At 57.8% G+C, this 12,564-nt stretch overlaps 2 protein-coding genes across 6 annotated transcripts in view; one reads left to right on the top strand and one right to left on the bottom strand.

Annotated features, from left to right (window-relative positions):
- Positions 1–12,564, top strand: part of TATDN2 (TatD DNase domain containing 2) — a 45,464-nt gene that overhangs the window by 17,114 nt on the left and 15,786 nt on the right. The window contains exons 6-8 of one of the 3 annotated variants that reach the window (XR_006724274.2): positions 174–357; positions 558–654; positions 770–905. Coding sequence is in view for 2 of the 3 variants with exons in the window: in XM_010953039.3 (XP_010951341.2) it covers positions 174–357; positions 770–910 (325 nt within the window). In the remaining variant the exon portion in view is untranslated. Of the gene's footprint in view, positions 1–173; positions 358–557; positions 655–769; positions 946–1,106; positions 3,008–12,564 lie in introns of those variants that run through there. The other 2 variants (XM_010953039.3, XM_045515319.2) reach the window with 2 other exon arrangements.
- GHRL (ghrelin and obestatin prepropeptide) lies at positions 6,895–11,819 on the bottom strand. 3 transcript variants are annotated; one of them, XM_010953043.3, is made up of 5 exons: positions 11,405–11,810; positions 10,788–10,921; positions 10,450–10,563; positions 7,476–7,584; positions 6,895–7,049 (listed from the first exon to the last, which is right to left on the bottom strand). In XM_010953043.3, the coding sequence occupies exons 2-5, from the start codon at positions 10,893–10,895 to the stop codon at positions 7,030–7,032; spliced, it is 351 nt and encodes a 116-aa protein (XP_010951345.3). In that variant the 5' UTR covers positions 10,896–10,921; positions 11,405–11,810; the 3' UTR covers positions 6,895–7,029. The 3 variants fall into 3 exon arrangements, with proteins under 3 accessions (XP_010951345.3, XP_010951344.3, XP_074200457.1); XM_010953042.3 differs by having other exon boundaries at positions 10,450–10,566; positions 11,405–11,797; XM_074344356.1 differs by lacking the exon at positions 10,450–10,563 and having other exon boundaries at positions 11,405–11,819.

Here is a 12,564-nt window from a genome sequence, read left to right as displayed (position 1 = left end):
AGTTTGTAACTCTGCTTCTGACTGTGTTTCCTGTGGACTTGCTCCCTTGGACGCAGTCTTTCCACTTCTGAGAGCTGAGCCACAGAAAATAATTTAAAGGAGGTGTAAAGAGGGAGGCGGGGCTTCTGCCGAGGGCTGATGAGAGAGCCCTGATCTGGATTCCCCTCCTGCAGGCATTGCTTCACCGGCAGCTACCCGGTCATCGAGCCCCTGTTGGAGCACTTCCCCAACATGTCCGTGGGCTTCACGGCCGTCCTGACTTACTCCTCTGCCTGGGAGGCCCGGGAAGCTCTGAAGCAGATCCCGCTGGAGAGGATCATCGTGGAAACCGATGCACCCTACTTTCTGCCTCGACAGGTGAGGGTGTCTTGGAGCTGCGTGGAGGCACTGCTGGGAGAGGGCGGGAGGTGGGCGGTCCCCCGTGCAAGGTCGGCAGGACCAGAGCCGCAGGAACTTTTCAGGTCCCACCCTTGGCTGTGTAGATGTCTCCTCTCTGTTGCTTTACAGAACCAAAGTCTAGGGGGCTGAGAAGCTGAAGGGTAACCACTCTCTTCCAGGCAGTGCAAAGCCCCACCCTGTAGAGGGTGGTCCAAGGAAGCGTGGGACCCTGCTCACCCAGAGCCCCCCTGACTGGGACTCTCCCTGCACCTGCAGGTAAAGGGGTCTCGACACAGCTCCGGAGAGATCCTGCTGGGGAAGGGCCGGGAGGGCGCTGTGACGGCTGTGCATGGAAGGCACAGCGACGTTCTGAATGCTTGGTGTCTTCCAGGTTCCCAGGAGCCTTTGCCAGTATGCCCACCCGGGCCTGGCCCTGCATACGGTCCGGGAGATCGCCAGGGTCAAAGACCTGCCGCTGGCCCGCACCTTGGCCACCCTGCGTGAGAACACCTGTCGCCTCTACAGCCTTTAAGCCAATGGGGTGCCGTCAGGAGTCTCCCAGAAAAGGTGATAAAAGTCACGTTACATATTTTCTAAACATCAGGCCCCAAATGGCTTTTTCTCTGATTCTTCATGTAGAGAATGTAAACGTAGGTGAGCACGTAGCCTCATCTGTCTCAAGTGAAGCTGAGTTTGACCTTCTTCCTTTTCTCTTCGCCGCCCTCCAGACGACCAGCGGCCTGACGGCAGAAAGGCCGTGTGAACTGTGTGTGTCCCAGCTCGAGGATGTGTTTGAGAGCCCATTGGAATGGAGGAAACCTGGACAGGATGTTTCCTGAAACCCGTTCGAAGGCTCCTGCTTCCGGCTGTTGGGGGGGGCGGGTGGGCGGCAGGCGCACAGTGGTGCTGGTGAGGGTGCGGGCTGGCCTCCCGGCCCGGGGCCCCGGGGCTTCGGTGGAGGGGGAGAGGCTGACGGGAGGGCGCAGCGAGCGTGCCCGCCAGTCCCCGTCCTCGGCAGCCTGTGCGTAACCACACTCCTCCTCGTCTCAGCACCTGTGGGCGTGTAACTGGGTTCCTGGTTCTCCACGCTAAAAACGAACTCCCAGGTGGGAATTCTCGGGGGGGCTTTGCCGGAGACTGTCGTGGAGCTTAACTCTCCTGCAGCCGGTGCAGGCAGCCCCTCCTTTCCTGGACGACTCTTCGGTTTGGCTTTCACTGTTGCCCGTCAGCTCCATGTCGGCTCAGGCAGAAGGACCTCGGCTGCTGGTCTCGCTGGTTCTGCTGCCATTGATCAGAGCGGGCAGAGGGGCGCTCAGTGTCCAGGACGAGTCCTGGCCTGGGGAGATGTGGACAGATGGGGGGACTTGAGGAAGAAGAACCTAAGGAAGGTGCTCCCACTGACAGGTGCCCTCAGGGATGCAGCTCGGTTGTGTTAGATGGAAAGGGCCCAGTTTGCAGCAGAAGCCACCTGCTGGTCTGCTGTCGGGGGTCCCAGCTGCCCTTTACTCCACTTTGCCCCCTTCTCCTGGAACATTGGACCAAAAATAACTCCTGTTTCATCTCACGTTAACAGCCCCTTGTGTGCCCCACCCAGGTGGAGAAGTAAACCAGTTTAATTCTCCAAATCTCTGCTGGCGCCGCCCAGCCCTGTTCTGTTGCCTTTGCGGAGCATGTGGGCCTGGTGTCTAACTCCCCCTCCTGGGGCTCTCCTTGGCCTCTGCTCTGTCCCTTCTCTGTGGTGGAAGTGAGAGCCCCTCCTTGGACTTTTGTGCAGCCAGGTCATCTCAAGTTCCAAGCTGTGCTCTGCTCCCTGCTGGTGCCTTGTGAAGGTATAATCATTACAGGCCCTGGAGGGTTGTGACGTCAAGGGTTAAATGTGAGGACACTCTGCACTTTGGACAAAAGGATCCTTTATTCCAATCTTCCTCAGTGAGACAGGCCACCCTGAGTCCCTTCTCGGTTTCTTGGAGGCCAGTAGTTTAAATCATAAGATCCATCACTTAGTCTGGATTTCTCTCGGTGTTTGTGGCAGGTATTTTTGGAAGGTGCTTTTGAACCTCGTAAGCTTCCTATCTGGTATTTCCCTCTTGCCCTGGTACCCAAGTTGCTGGCCTGGGAAGTAGGCCTTGATTCACCGTCCACCTTCCACGGATCCGCTGTGTGTCTTCTGCGCCTCACATTTGGGGAATCCGGGGCCTTGTTCTGCTTGGAAGATTTGGAGGACTAAGTATTTCAGAGTGCTTTGTGTCCCCCAAATGAACTGCAGCTAATCCATCTCCTTCACGACAAGGCCTGTAAGTCATGACTGCCTCCACGGGAAACCAACCAGGCCCGTGTCTGAGGATTAAGCGCGATAACTCAGTGGACGTCTCTGAGCCATTGCAGTCTCCCTGCCAAGGTAAAGCACAAGGTGCTATGTACTTTCACCCCTAGGACTTAGGATCTTCATTTCTGTGACACAGTGAAGCGCTGCCTGTGCGGGCGTGCCGGCGGGCTGGCGTTTTGGTCCGGCTTTTGGATGGCTGATGTGATCGTTCTTGCTGTGTTGCTGGAATGCCTCTGTATCTCGGCCCCCTCGCCGCCTTTGGCCATCTCTTTCTGAAAATAAAGTCGATGGCTCTTCAGCCAACTCCTGTGCTCTCCATGTTTGTTTATGTTCCTCGGAGTGATAACGGTGGTGAAGTCAGTTGTTTGGCCAGCTTTGTAACCTGAGAATCCAGAGGTCTGGACGCATTCTCGCATATACACGTGCCTCTGCAAAATTAAACTGGAACCAAGAATCCCTGGTACCAAGAATCCCTGGTACCGTCTTAAAGTTCTGCTGCCTTGAGAATTAACTCCCACTTTATCGCCTGGGAACACTCACATATATCGCTGCTGCTTAGCTGTGAAAAGTACAGACTCCTCTTTTTTTTTCCCCCTGAGCAGTGCAGTGGGAGGAAGAAGAGTTGAGTACGCGGGGGAGTTGTCGATGGTCGGTTGTACTGTGGGCTTTGGACTGTGAACTTGGATGCTTCTGGGTAAACTTTGGAGGAAATTCTGTTTCATTGTTTGCAGTCAGCCCTCCGGTTCTGCCCTAAGGTGTCCTTGAACCCAAGTGCTCAAGCCGAAAGTAAACCTCTGTCCGTTCCAAGAACGCTGAACACATCTGAAATCTGTTGATGCCTCCTCTTGGAGACACAGTCATTGGTCTGGCTTTCTAGCACACTCCTCGCTCTGTCTCGGCTGCATCCCGGCTGAACACGCAGCGGCTGTGTCCACCCAGTGATAGTCTCTTTGTGGCTGGAAATCTGCTCGTGGTGATTCCGGGGTTTTCCATCTTTCTATATTAAGTTTGGGGCCAATACTAATCATTTCCTGAGAGTGCTTTCATTTTTGCGTCAGTCATTTCTGTAAAATCAGGACAAACGGACACTCGAGTGACAGGGCTTGAACGAAGTGCCCAAGGTGGCAGAGCTGGCGGTCGGTGGCCGGGCAGCCCCCGTGCTCACTGTAAACACTCGTCAGCGATGTTTGGAAGTGACTTCGGACAAGAAAGGCAGCTAAGCGTGGGTCTCGCCCCTTCTGTTTGCACACCGTCCTAAGAGAACTGAGCACATTCCTGCAAGTGCGTAAGAAGTTAAATACACGTGCTACTATACTGATGTACTGGGTATGTTATAAAACACAAAAGTATTTTGTAAGGAGGATTTTTTCTTGTAGCCAATGCCTTGCTCACCCCAGGGGTGAATATACCCACTTCAGAGACCCGGAAGTTAGTGGTGTCAGGAGGTGACGCGTGCAGGGGCAGGTCTGAGAGGGCTGACGTGGGACCAGGTTTGAAAGGCTGCATTTTCGCCAGTGTGTCCCCTGTTCCCTGTGACCAGTTTTATTTCTGCCAGTTGTTGACTTGAAATTGTCTTCACCCCACTCCAGGTTGACACCACTTATTAGGAGGGAAAATGAAACACAGAAACGAAAAGAATCTCCTGGACCCGAGGCTGGCATCTGCGTTGCCAGGGCTTCTCTGTGGAGGATCGGGGGTGGGGAGGAGTGAGGGCAGCAGGGCGAGGGGGTGACTTTGTTGACAGCCAGTCGAACCTGGGAGCACGGGCCCAAGCCCCCAGCTCTGGATGAGCTGGAAACGTGTTTGCTCTGTGACCTTGGGAGGTCAGTTTCTCTGAGGTTCAGTCTTCTCCCTCTTCAGTGGGTTTGCTATGAAAATTAGTGGACGTTACATGAATTTCTTGTAAGCATTTAGCACAGCGCCTGCTGCACAGCAGAGATGCGGTAAGTGGTGGCTGTTAGGGTAACTGAATGCCTGCTACGTGCAGGTGTCCTTGTGTCAGTCTTGACAGTAACCGGGGGAGGTTGGTCCAGACCAGACAGCGGGTATTGACGTTCGGGTCTGAGTCTGAAGCCCATAGCTTTCGCCCACACTGCGCTACCTGGCCCCAGGGAGAGAGCCCGGTCCAGAGTGGGTGCCTAACACCTGTTCCTGGAATGAAGGACCTAGGCATGAGGGAGAGAAGGCTTGTGTGTGCCTTGAGAAACAAAATACGTTCTTGTCCGTGTGGGGGGATCGTCAGGTGCCCCGCATTCCCCCCAGGACCTGGCACCCACCTGCCCTGAGCCCGATCTGTGGCTGCTTCTCACCAGGCCAGGAGCTGGCTTCTTGGGCTACTTTGGCCAGCTGAGGCCGTGGAGCGTCCCCTGCTACTGAGGAGAGGGCTGTGGGCATGGTTAGCGACGGTCAGGGTTGCGCCCGCGCAAAGCCACAGAGCTGGGGTGTGGCCAAGCCCCAGGACAGCGGGTGGGTCTCCGCATCCGAGCGCGGAGGCTGGGGTCCTGCGGGTGACTTGTGCATCCTCTGTCGTTCTTCCACTGAGTCCACCTGCTCTCCAGTACCTTAGATCCCTCTAGTGGGGATCACTCCTTTCAAACTGTCATTATCACTTAGAGGCAGATGCTTTCAGAAGCAAGGGCTCAGTGCACCAAGCCACCGTGTAGTCAGTCAGGTGTGTGTGGTCCCCTGAGATGGAAGTGTGTGTGCTGGCTGCCCAGTGGACGGGCATGGAGTTGACAGCAGCTGGCACTTCAAGAGCGGTGGGTGAGGGAAGTGGAGGAGGAGACAGGACACTTTTTTATGTGCACTCAGTTGTGTCGAGGGCCCCCTGGCCGGGTGACAGGAGTCGACACCTGTTCTGAGCCAGGTCGGGCTGTCTGGCTCTGCGGTGGGCTGAGCTGCCTGAGTAGGGTCCTCTTGCCTCTAAGCCACTTGATAGGTGCCTGGGGGGCTTGTGAAAATGCAGATCCTGATCTGGGGTGGGGATGGGGCCCAAGACTCTGCATTCTCAGCGGTTCCCTGATCGTGGTGACGTCATTGACCACGTGCGGCTCCTCAGTGAGGGATGGTGGTTGCCACGTCTGATCAGCGGTTAGTGCCGTAGGGCCGCACCTTGATTGCCAGCGGGCCAGAATTTTACTCAAAGATCCTTGGCTCCTAGAGAGATCCCTCAGTGATGAGGGTGTGCCCAGAGTGTGGATGTTAACGCCAGCTCTGCACAGGCCGTCCTGTGTGTTTCTGACAGCTGGGCAGGTGGCAGGGCTTCTCCCCTTCGATCACCCATCCATCACCACCAGCTCTCAAATCGGGTCACACGCTCACCCTAGTGAGGAGACGACCGACCAGTGACGTCCCTCCCAGGAAGACTGGTCCATGTCTTCACTGAAATTAAGCTGTGGGACTTCAGGATCAAGGCTCACTGCGGCTGTGAACTAGAGTTGGAAGTGTTTTTGGACATCAACCTGGTGTCCCAAATCAATGAACTCACCAAGGCCATGGCCAGCCTTGGCTGCAGGAGGTGGCTTCTGCTTTGCCAGGTCTTCTCCGTAGAGGATGGGGCAGGGAAGGAGTTAGGGCAGCCGTGTCTAGCTGTGGTTAGCGCCCCATTTATGTCCAGCTTCAGACTCACACTTTCACATTTCCCTTGGTTTTCTTATTTGCTTGTTTTTGGTGGGGAGGAAATTCGGTTTATTAATTTTTAAAGTGGATGTACTGGGGCTTGAACCCAGGACCTCAGGCATGCTAAGCACGTGCTCTACCACTGAGCTATACCCTCCCCAACCCGCGTTCTGATCCTGAATGTCAACTCGGTGGGCACTGGCTGTGACGCCGCCTCAAGTGTCCTGTTCACACAGTCCTCCTGATAGTAAGCTCTCGATGCAGCTCTGCACTCAGAAGCTCTGATAGTTAAAGGAACTTTCTCTTTCTTCTCCCTCTCACCCCTCCCTTCCTGTCCCCCTTCTCCTTTCCCCCTCCCCCCCACTTCCTCCTGCCATTTGTCCCCCAATAGTCTTGTCTGCTTGTATGAGTTGGTCGGATTCAGTTTTCTAAGAACAGATACCTGCTACCTCTTCCATTTCTCTTCCCATGGACCATAGACCAAGAATTGTGGGGTTTGGTTTTGCTTTTTGTTTTTCAGTGAAATGTGAAATTTTCATCTTTGGTGAAATAAACATTTCAAACAGGCAGCGTCCAGTTTGAGTGTTTATTCACCTCCTGGGCTGGTACCCCTCAGAGCTGGGAGTGGTCGAGGGAGCGTTCTGGAGGCCAGGTGAGCGCTTCTGAGAGCAAGAGGGGAACAGAGAGGCGGCTGGACTCAGGGACAGTCACTCATTGGCCGGGGCCTCTGGAAAGCAAGAGGTCAAGTCAAAGTTCTGTGTCTGCTGTCCTGCCGGTGCCATCAAAGGTGGCTTTTTCCTCAGGGAGACAGACGTTGGAGGTGGTGTGTTGTAATAAAGCACCGGCCTCGGAGTGTGTGTGCCTTGGGCATGTCCCCTAAAAGCTCCGAGTCCTGGTTTCCTTGTCTGCACCCTGGGGTGAGTGCCGGCCCCCGGCCCGCGGGGGGGGGGTGGTGGGGCACTGACATCGGTGGGGAATGTTGCAGATGGTGGTGCCTCCACAGGCAGGTGGCTGCCTCCTCAGTCAGGAAAAGCTGGGTGGTTTCTTATCACGAGGCAAGAGGAGATTGAGGACGAGGGCACCAAAGCCTTCGCTTAACTGGCTGCAGAGCATGTTCTGAACACGACTGTAGCACTGAGTTCTAAGGACTTACCGTTGGCCTCTTCCCAGAGGATGTCCTGCAGAAACTTCCCCAGGGTCTGGCCGTGCTGGTGGGAGTGAGCCCCTGACAGCTTGATCCCAACATCAGAGGGGGCGTTGAACTAGGAGGAGGACCCAGGAATCGTCAGAGGTCACGCCCCCTACCCTCCCGCTCCTCCATCCCCGCGGTGGCCCCGGGCCCTCAGGAGAGGGAGGGCCTGGGGCCCAGCAGGCACCACCGAGGGGCAGCTCAGCCGGGCTACCCTGCTTCCCAGGCCTGGTCTTCCCGCCCTCACCATCTTTAGGAGACTCACCTGTGCCCTCTTTCCTCACCCCTGAGCAGCTTACTGACAAAAGCTGTGGGGCTCCCCAGATGACGTTTCCCTGCTCCTTAGAGCTTTGGAAGGCCTGAGGTTGAGTCGCCAGTGGTAGGGTTTCAGGCCCAGGCAGGGCGATCTGGGGGCAGTGGGTCTGCCTGGTGTACACAGCACTAGCCTGGGGGACGGCCTCTGCCCCCCTTCCTCCCGTCCCAGGTGGTCGTCCCCTGTCAGCACCGGCCTTGGCTTGTTCTGTGGACAGTCAGACAGGAAGCTGACCTTTTCTTAGAAAGACACTCCGAGCCAAGTTTGCTCTTCTTTCTGTGCTCTGTCTCTTCCCTTCTACAGGGAGGGCGCCTCATTCCTCCTGCTTTCTCAGCAGCCTATGAGATGATTTATTGGAGCTCAGAGTTCTGGGTAAACAGGAAGGAGCTCTGTTTGCGGCCACATCATTGCTTCTCTCCTGGCGAGTGGAGTCTGTCTTTCCCTCTGTTCACTCAGTGACTGCCCGGGTTCCTGGTTGCGCTGGTCACTGAGATTACAGATGACTTGGTGAAGAGATCTTGGGGCTGGAGGGGAGCCCTCGGCCATTGGTCCTCCTGCCCTCTGCCCTCCAGACTGGAGGTCTCAGCCCCGCTTTCAGATACAGCAGCAGAGGCCCCGAGAGGTTAAAGGACTTGACTGGGGCCACAGGAGGAGGTGGTGGCGAGGGCTGGGCTGCATACTCAGCCCTGGGACCTCTTCTAGCCCAGGGGCTGTTGCTGCACCGCCTGGCTGCAGCCCTCGCCCTGGGTTAGGCCTTTCCTTCCAGGCAGGAGCCACTGTAACTCGTATTTCACAGACGAGCAGAGATGCTCAGAGATGTTCTTAAAACAACAGGTCACTGTTGGTTCCCTTTTTAAAGTTTACCTCCCCCTCGTCTGCACCGTGAAGGTGGAGTGAGTGGAAACGACATGACTGACAGGGGAACTGAGGCCCCTCCGCTCCCTCCCTTCAGTAAAGACTCATTTTCCTTCCACCCCTGTGGCTCCTGCGGGTGGTCGGCTCACGGCAGCAGACTTCTCAGGAGTCACACCAGCACCATGTCAGGGCAACTGACAGGAGGTATGGCGGCTGTTGGATGGGAGAGTGGCTTCGGGTGACTTGTAAAGGACGCTGTGGCCTCAGCATCTCACCCGGTCAGTGGGGAATGGATGGGGGGGGTGGGGGTGGGAGTGGGACTTGGTCTCAAAAGCCTTCCATCTCTGAAACTCCATTTGAGGAAAAGGTTTGGAGGGAGTGGGGACCCTGCGATGAGCGAGGCGGAGCCCCAGGGCGGGAGCTGGGGGAGCCTGGCCAGTGTCACAGGCTCCATACCGGCTCTGGTGCCCAGGCCCTCTGGACACTTCAGACTTTGTTCAGCGGAGGCAGTGCCTGCCGTTTCCTCTGTGGAAGCTGGAATGTTCCAGCCGTGAGTCAGCCACCAAACCTCTTCCCCATCTGGGCTAAATTGGGGCTCCTCTGGCTGGGGTGCATCCAGCCCCACAGGACCTGGCAGTCTCACCAGGAAAGTTCCTTGGCTTTAGTCTAAGGATCTGCAGACCATTGAGTGGGAATGCGGCGGGTGGGGTCTCACACGAGGCGCAGGAAGCGCCTGGCGAGGGTCAGAGGGCGTGGATTGGGGAGTTGACCCCTTGTGGGAGCAGAGGCTGGGGGACAGGTGGAAAGAGGCCGGGGCGGGGTGGAGGGGACAGTGAGAGGCACTCCCCGGGTCGCCTTCTCTCTCTGCCACACCGATGACAGGGAGACAGGCTTGGGGACTGGAGTCCTCAGACTGGGTCCCACCTCTGCCCCCATGTGGGCTGTGGCCCCTCAGGCAAGTGAGCTCAGCTGCCTGAACCTCTGTTCTTGTGTGCAAGAGCAGCACTAAGGCCAGCCCTGCTGATCTCGCAGCGGGTGGGAGAGATGGGGTGAGATGGAGGAAGGGTGTGAAGTCGTGGTGCAGTCGCAGCAGCACAGTGGTGGGCGGGAACACCACCGGGGATTCCTGCTGTCTCTGCACGGAGGTGTCTGTCTTAACGCTCGTCAGAACCATTCCTGGAGGGCCGCCAGCCTGGCTGGAAGGTCACACAGGTAACCCCTCGGACGCCTTCACGCCCTCTCTCTCCCAGTCCTCCGTTTATCGCTCACCTTTCCCCTCGCCCCGTGCCAGGTGCATCAGAGCCCAAGCAAGCCTGACGGCCCCTCGTCTACAGATGGGGTTTGCTGAGAGCCGGGCCCGCGGCAGCTCATTGGTCCAGGTAAGGGCGGAGGGGCCCCTGAATCAACCAGAAAGTCTTCTGCAGGGAAACACGTTTGGTCTGTGACCAGCCCTTTCCTCTTAGGTGTCGGCTTTTGGCACCATATTTGCTGGCTCCCTTCTGAAATCGGAACTTTCCTGGTGAGACTGCCAGGTGGCGTCTGCTGGTGCCCCGCTCCCCTCTGCTGCTCGGGCTTGTTCTGTGGCGGCAAAGTGATTTAGGTGTTTGCCTGTTGACGCGCAAAGACCTTGGAGACTGTGGGGCAGTCAACTATTTCTATGCTATTCTGCGTTTCTTAAGTAGCTGGTAAGTGGGTCCCTGCTGGTAGCTGTCTCGCCGCCGCCCGCCCTCACCCCCACACTGGGAGAGCGCCAGCTGCAGAGGGACCCACCCGGGTCTCCAGCTCGTCCTCTCCGCCTCCCGCCTGTCTTCCGTCTTCCGGGCCGAGCCAGCCCTCCAGGGCCCGGGGCTGCAGTTTGGCTGATGGTTTCTTGGACTCCTTTCTCTGCTGGGAAGAGGGAATGTTCTCTTAGGGCCCTAAGCCCCGCCGTCCTGCTAGAAACAGTGCGAGGTGTGGGCCTACGCTCAGACCCAGGGTCGTCCTTTGTGCTCGGGGAGGAGGCTGAAGCCCGGAGAGCTGGAGCCACAGCTGGGTGACACAGCTCGTGGCAGGGCTAGGAGGAGACACCCCAGTTAGAATCACAGGGCGCCTGTGGGGAGACGGCTCACCTGCGCTCTCTGGCGTTCAGGGCTCAGGAAGCTGGAGCCTGCCATGGCCACGTCCACCCAGATCACGCTGAGGAGCAGCAGGCCACAGATGGTCCCCGGGGAGGGCATGGCCGCAGCTGGGGGGACAGTCGAGCCTGGAGGGGAGAGGGGCTCCGGGCAGCATCCCCGACCTTCCCTGTGCATCAGAGCCCAGCAGACAGGGTGTGGGGACCCCGACCTGGGAACGCGACTGCTGAGGAGAATGGCTCTTAACACCCCGCCAGAGGGGCTCCCTCTGCCCGTCTCCCTGCGGCAGGCGTGGTGGAGGGTGTGTGTGCTCTTTACCAAGGCTGCTCGGGCGGGGCGGATGCTTGGCAGTGCGACAGACCCCCGTGTCGTTTGTCCTAGGCCTCGAGGACCTTGTGCTGAGTTTCTCAAGGAGGGACAATAAGGCTAAGCTGGCAAGGTCCCAGGAGACCTGGGGGCGCTGAGGCGGCTCCTGAGATCCCCCTCTGAGCAGCCAGGTGGCCCCAGGGCGTGCAACCTCCCCTGGTTCAGATGGGCCTGTGGATGCCCAGTGGTCCCGACGAGTTAAACCCACAGTCAGACCCGCACACGAGAGTCGGGAAAGTGCCTACCTGGGATTCGCGGCAGAGGTGGCGCCCAGTGGCCGCCTGGTCCTTATATAGGCAGCTTGTGTTTGTTTTCAGCCCCATCTCAGGGCAACCCAGCTTCCGGGGGCTGACTTACATTCCTTGGGAACTGAAACTGTTCATGTCCTCTGGGTAGAAATCAACAATGGAGGTCAAATGCACTGAGAGACGCTGCGTTGGTGGGTGCGGCACATCTGCTCCTCCTGTCCCCGGGTGTGCCCGGCCCCGGTTTGGGTGGCAGGGAGGAGAGTGGCCCAGGGTCTGCCCAGCTTCGTGGCTCTGTGGCCTCGGCTCACTCCCTTTTCTGAAACTCCCCTGCTCCCTCCATCTCAGGAGCTCAGCTTGATCTTAACACGACCAGGTCCTGAGAGGGAGCAGAGTGGACCTGGAGGCAGGGGAGCTGTGACCTGGGGCTGCACAGGTCACAGATGGGCCTCAGGCAGATCACTGAGGTCCCCCTGCTCAGGGCTGCCTCTGAGGGTGGCTTTGAGGACTAAATGAGGTGACGGGTGTGAAATCCTTTACAGCTGCTTTCTGATCCTTCATACGTGTCCTGCCACGAGGACTTAGCTCACAGCGTGCGGGGGTCCGTTCCTGCCTGGAGTGCTTCATCGCACTGGGTGCCCAGGTGGTGGCTCCTAGGCTGAGTGAGCGGTCTGTGGGGGCTGCATGAACTAGGCAGCGGAGGCGGAGCCGGGCTTGGCAGGGAGGGCACCCCTGCAGGCAGAGCAGCAGGAGCGTAAGTGAACAGCAGGCGTGGGTGTAAGATGTCTGGGGCCACAGGGAGAAGACTTGGGGCTTGAGGAGGGTGGCAGTGGCAGGGGGCAGATCATAAGGGAAGGCCTAGAAAGTGGCGCTGGGTTAGGTTCAGCACCGGTTTGGAAGTTGCTGGCACTAGGGGTTTCTCTGGAGCGGGGAGGCCGCTGCGGGCTCTTGAGCACAGAAGCGATGAGCGAGACCTTGCAGACCCGGCAGTCTGCATCCCGTATTTCACTGGGGGAAAACTGAACCCCGAAAGGGCCACGCTTTCCCCAAAGCCACCCGTCTGTCTGGCAGCGCTGGGACGCCCATCCAGGTTCCTGACCGGCAGTACAGAGCTTCCTCGGTTACACCGTCCTGCTCCCGCAGCGAACGTGGGCTCCCAG

The sequence above is a fragment of the Camelus bactrianus genome, chromosome 17, assembly GCF_048773025.1.
Source record: "Camelus bactrianus isolate YW-2024 breed Bactrian camel chromosome 17, ASM4877302v1, whole genome shotgun sequence".
NCBI classification, from domain to species: domain Eukaryota; kingdom Metazoa; phylum Chordata; class Mammalia; order Artiodactyla; family Camelidae; genus Camelus; species Camelus bactrianus.
This window is presented reverse-complemented; position numbering and strand designations above follow the sequence as displayed.

Excerpts from the sequence above, each read along its gene's own strand:
- GHRL (XM_010953042.3), bottom strand. The coding sequence starts at position 10,895 with ATGCCCTCCCCGGGGACCATCTGTGGCCTGCTGCTCCTCAGCGTGATC. Across the intron at positions 10,567-10,787 it reads CTGAACGCCAGAGAGCGCAG|CAGAGAAAGGAGTCCAAGAA; the intron begins GTGAGCCGTCTC and ends CCCTCTTCCCAG. Across the intron at positions 7,050-7,475 it reads CCTCTGGGAAGAGGCCAACG|AGGCCCCGGCCAATGAGTGA; the intron begins GTAAGTCCTTAG and ends CTTGCTTTCCAG.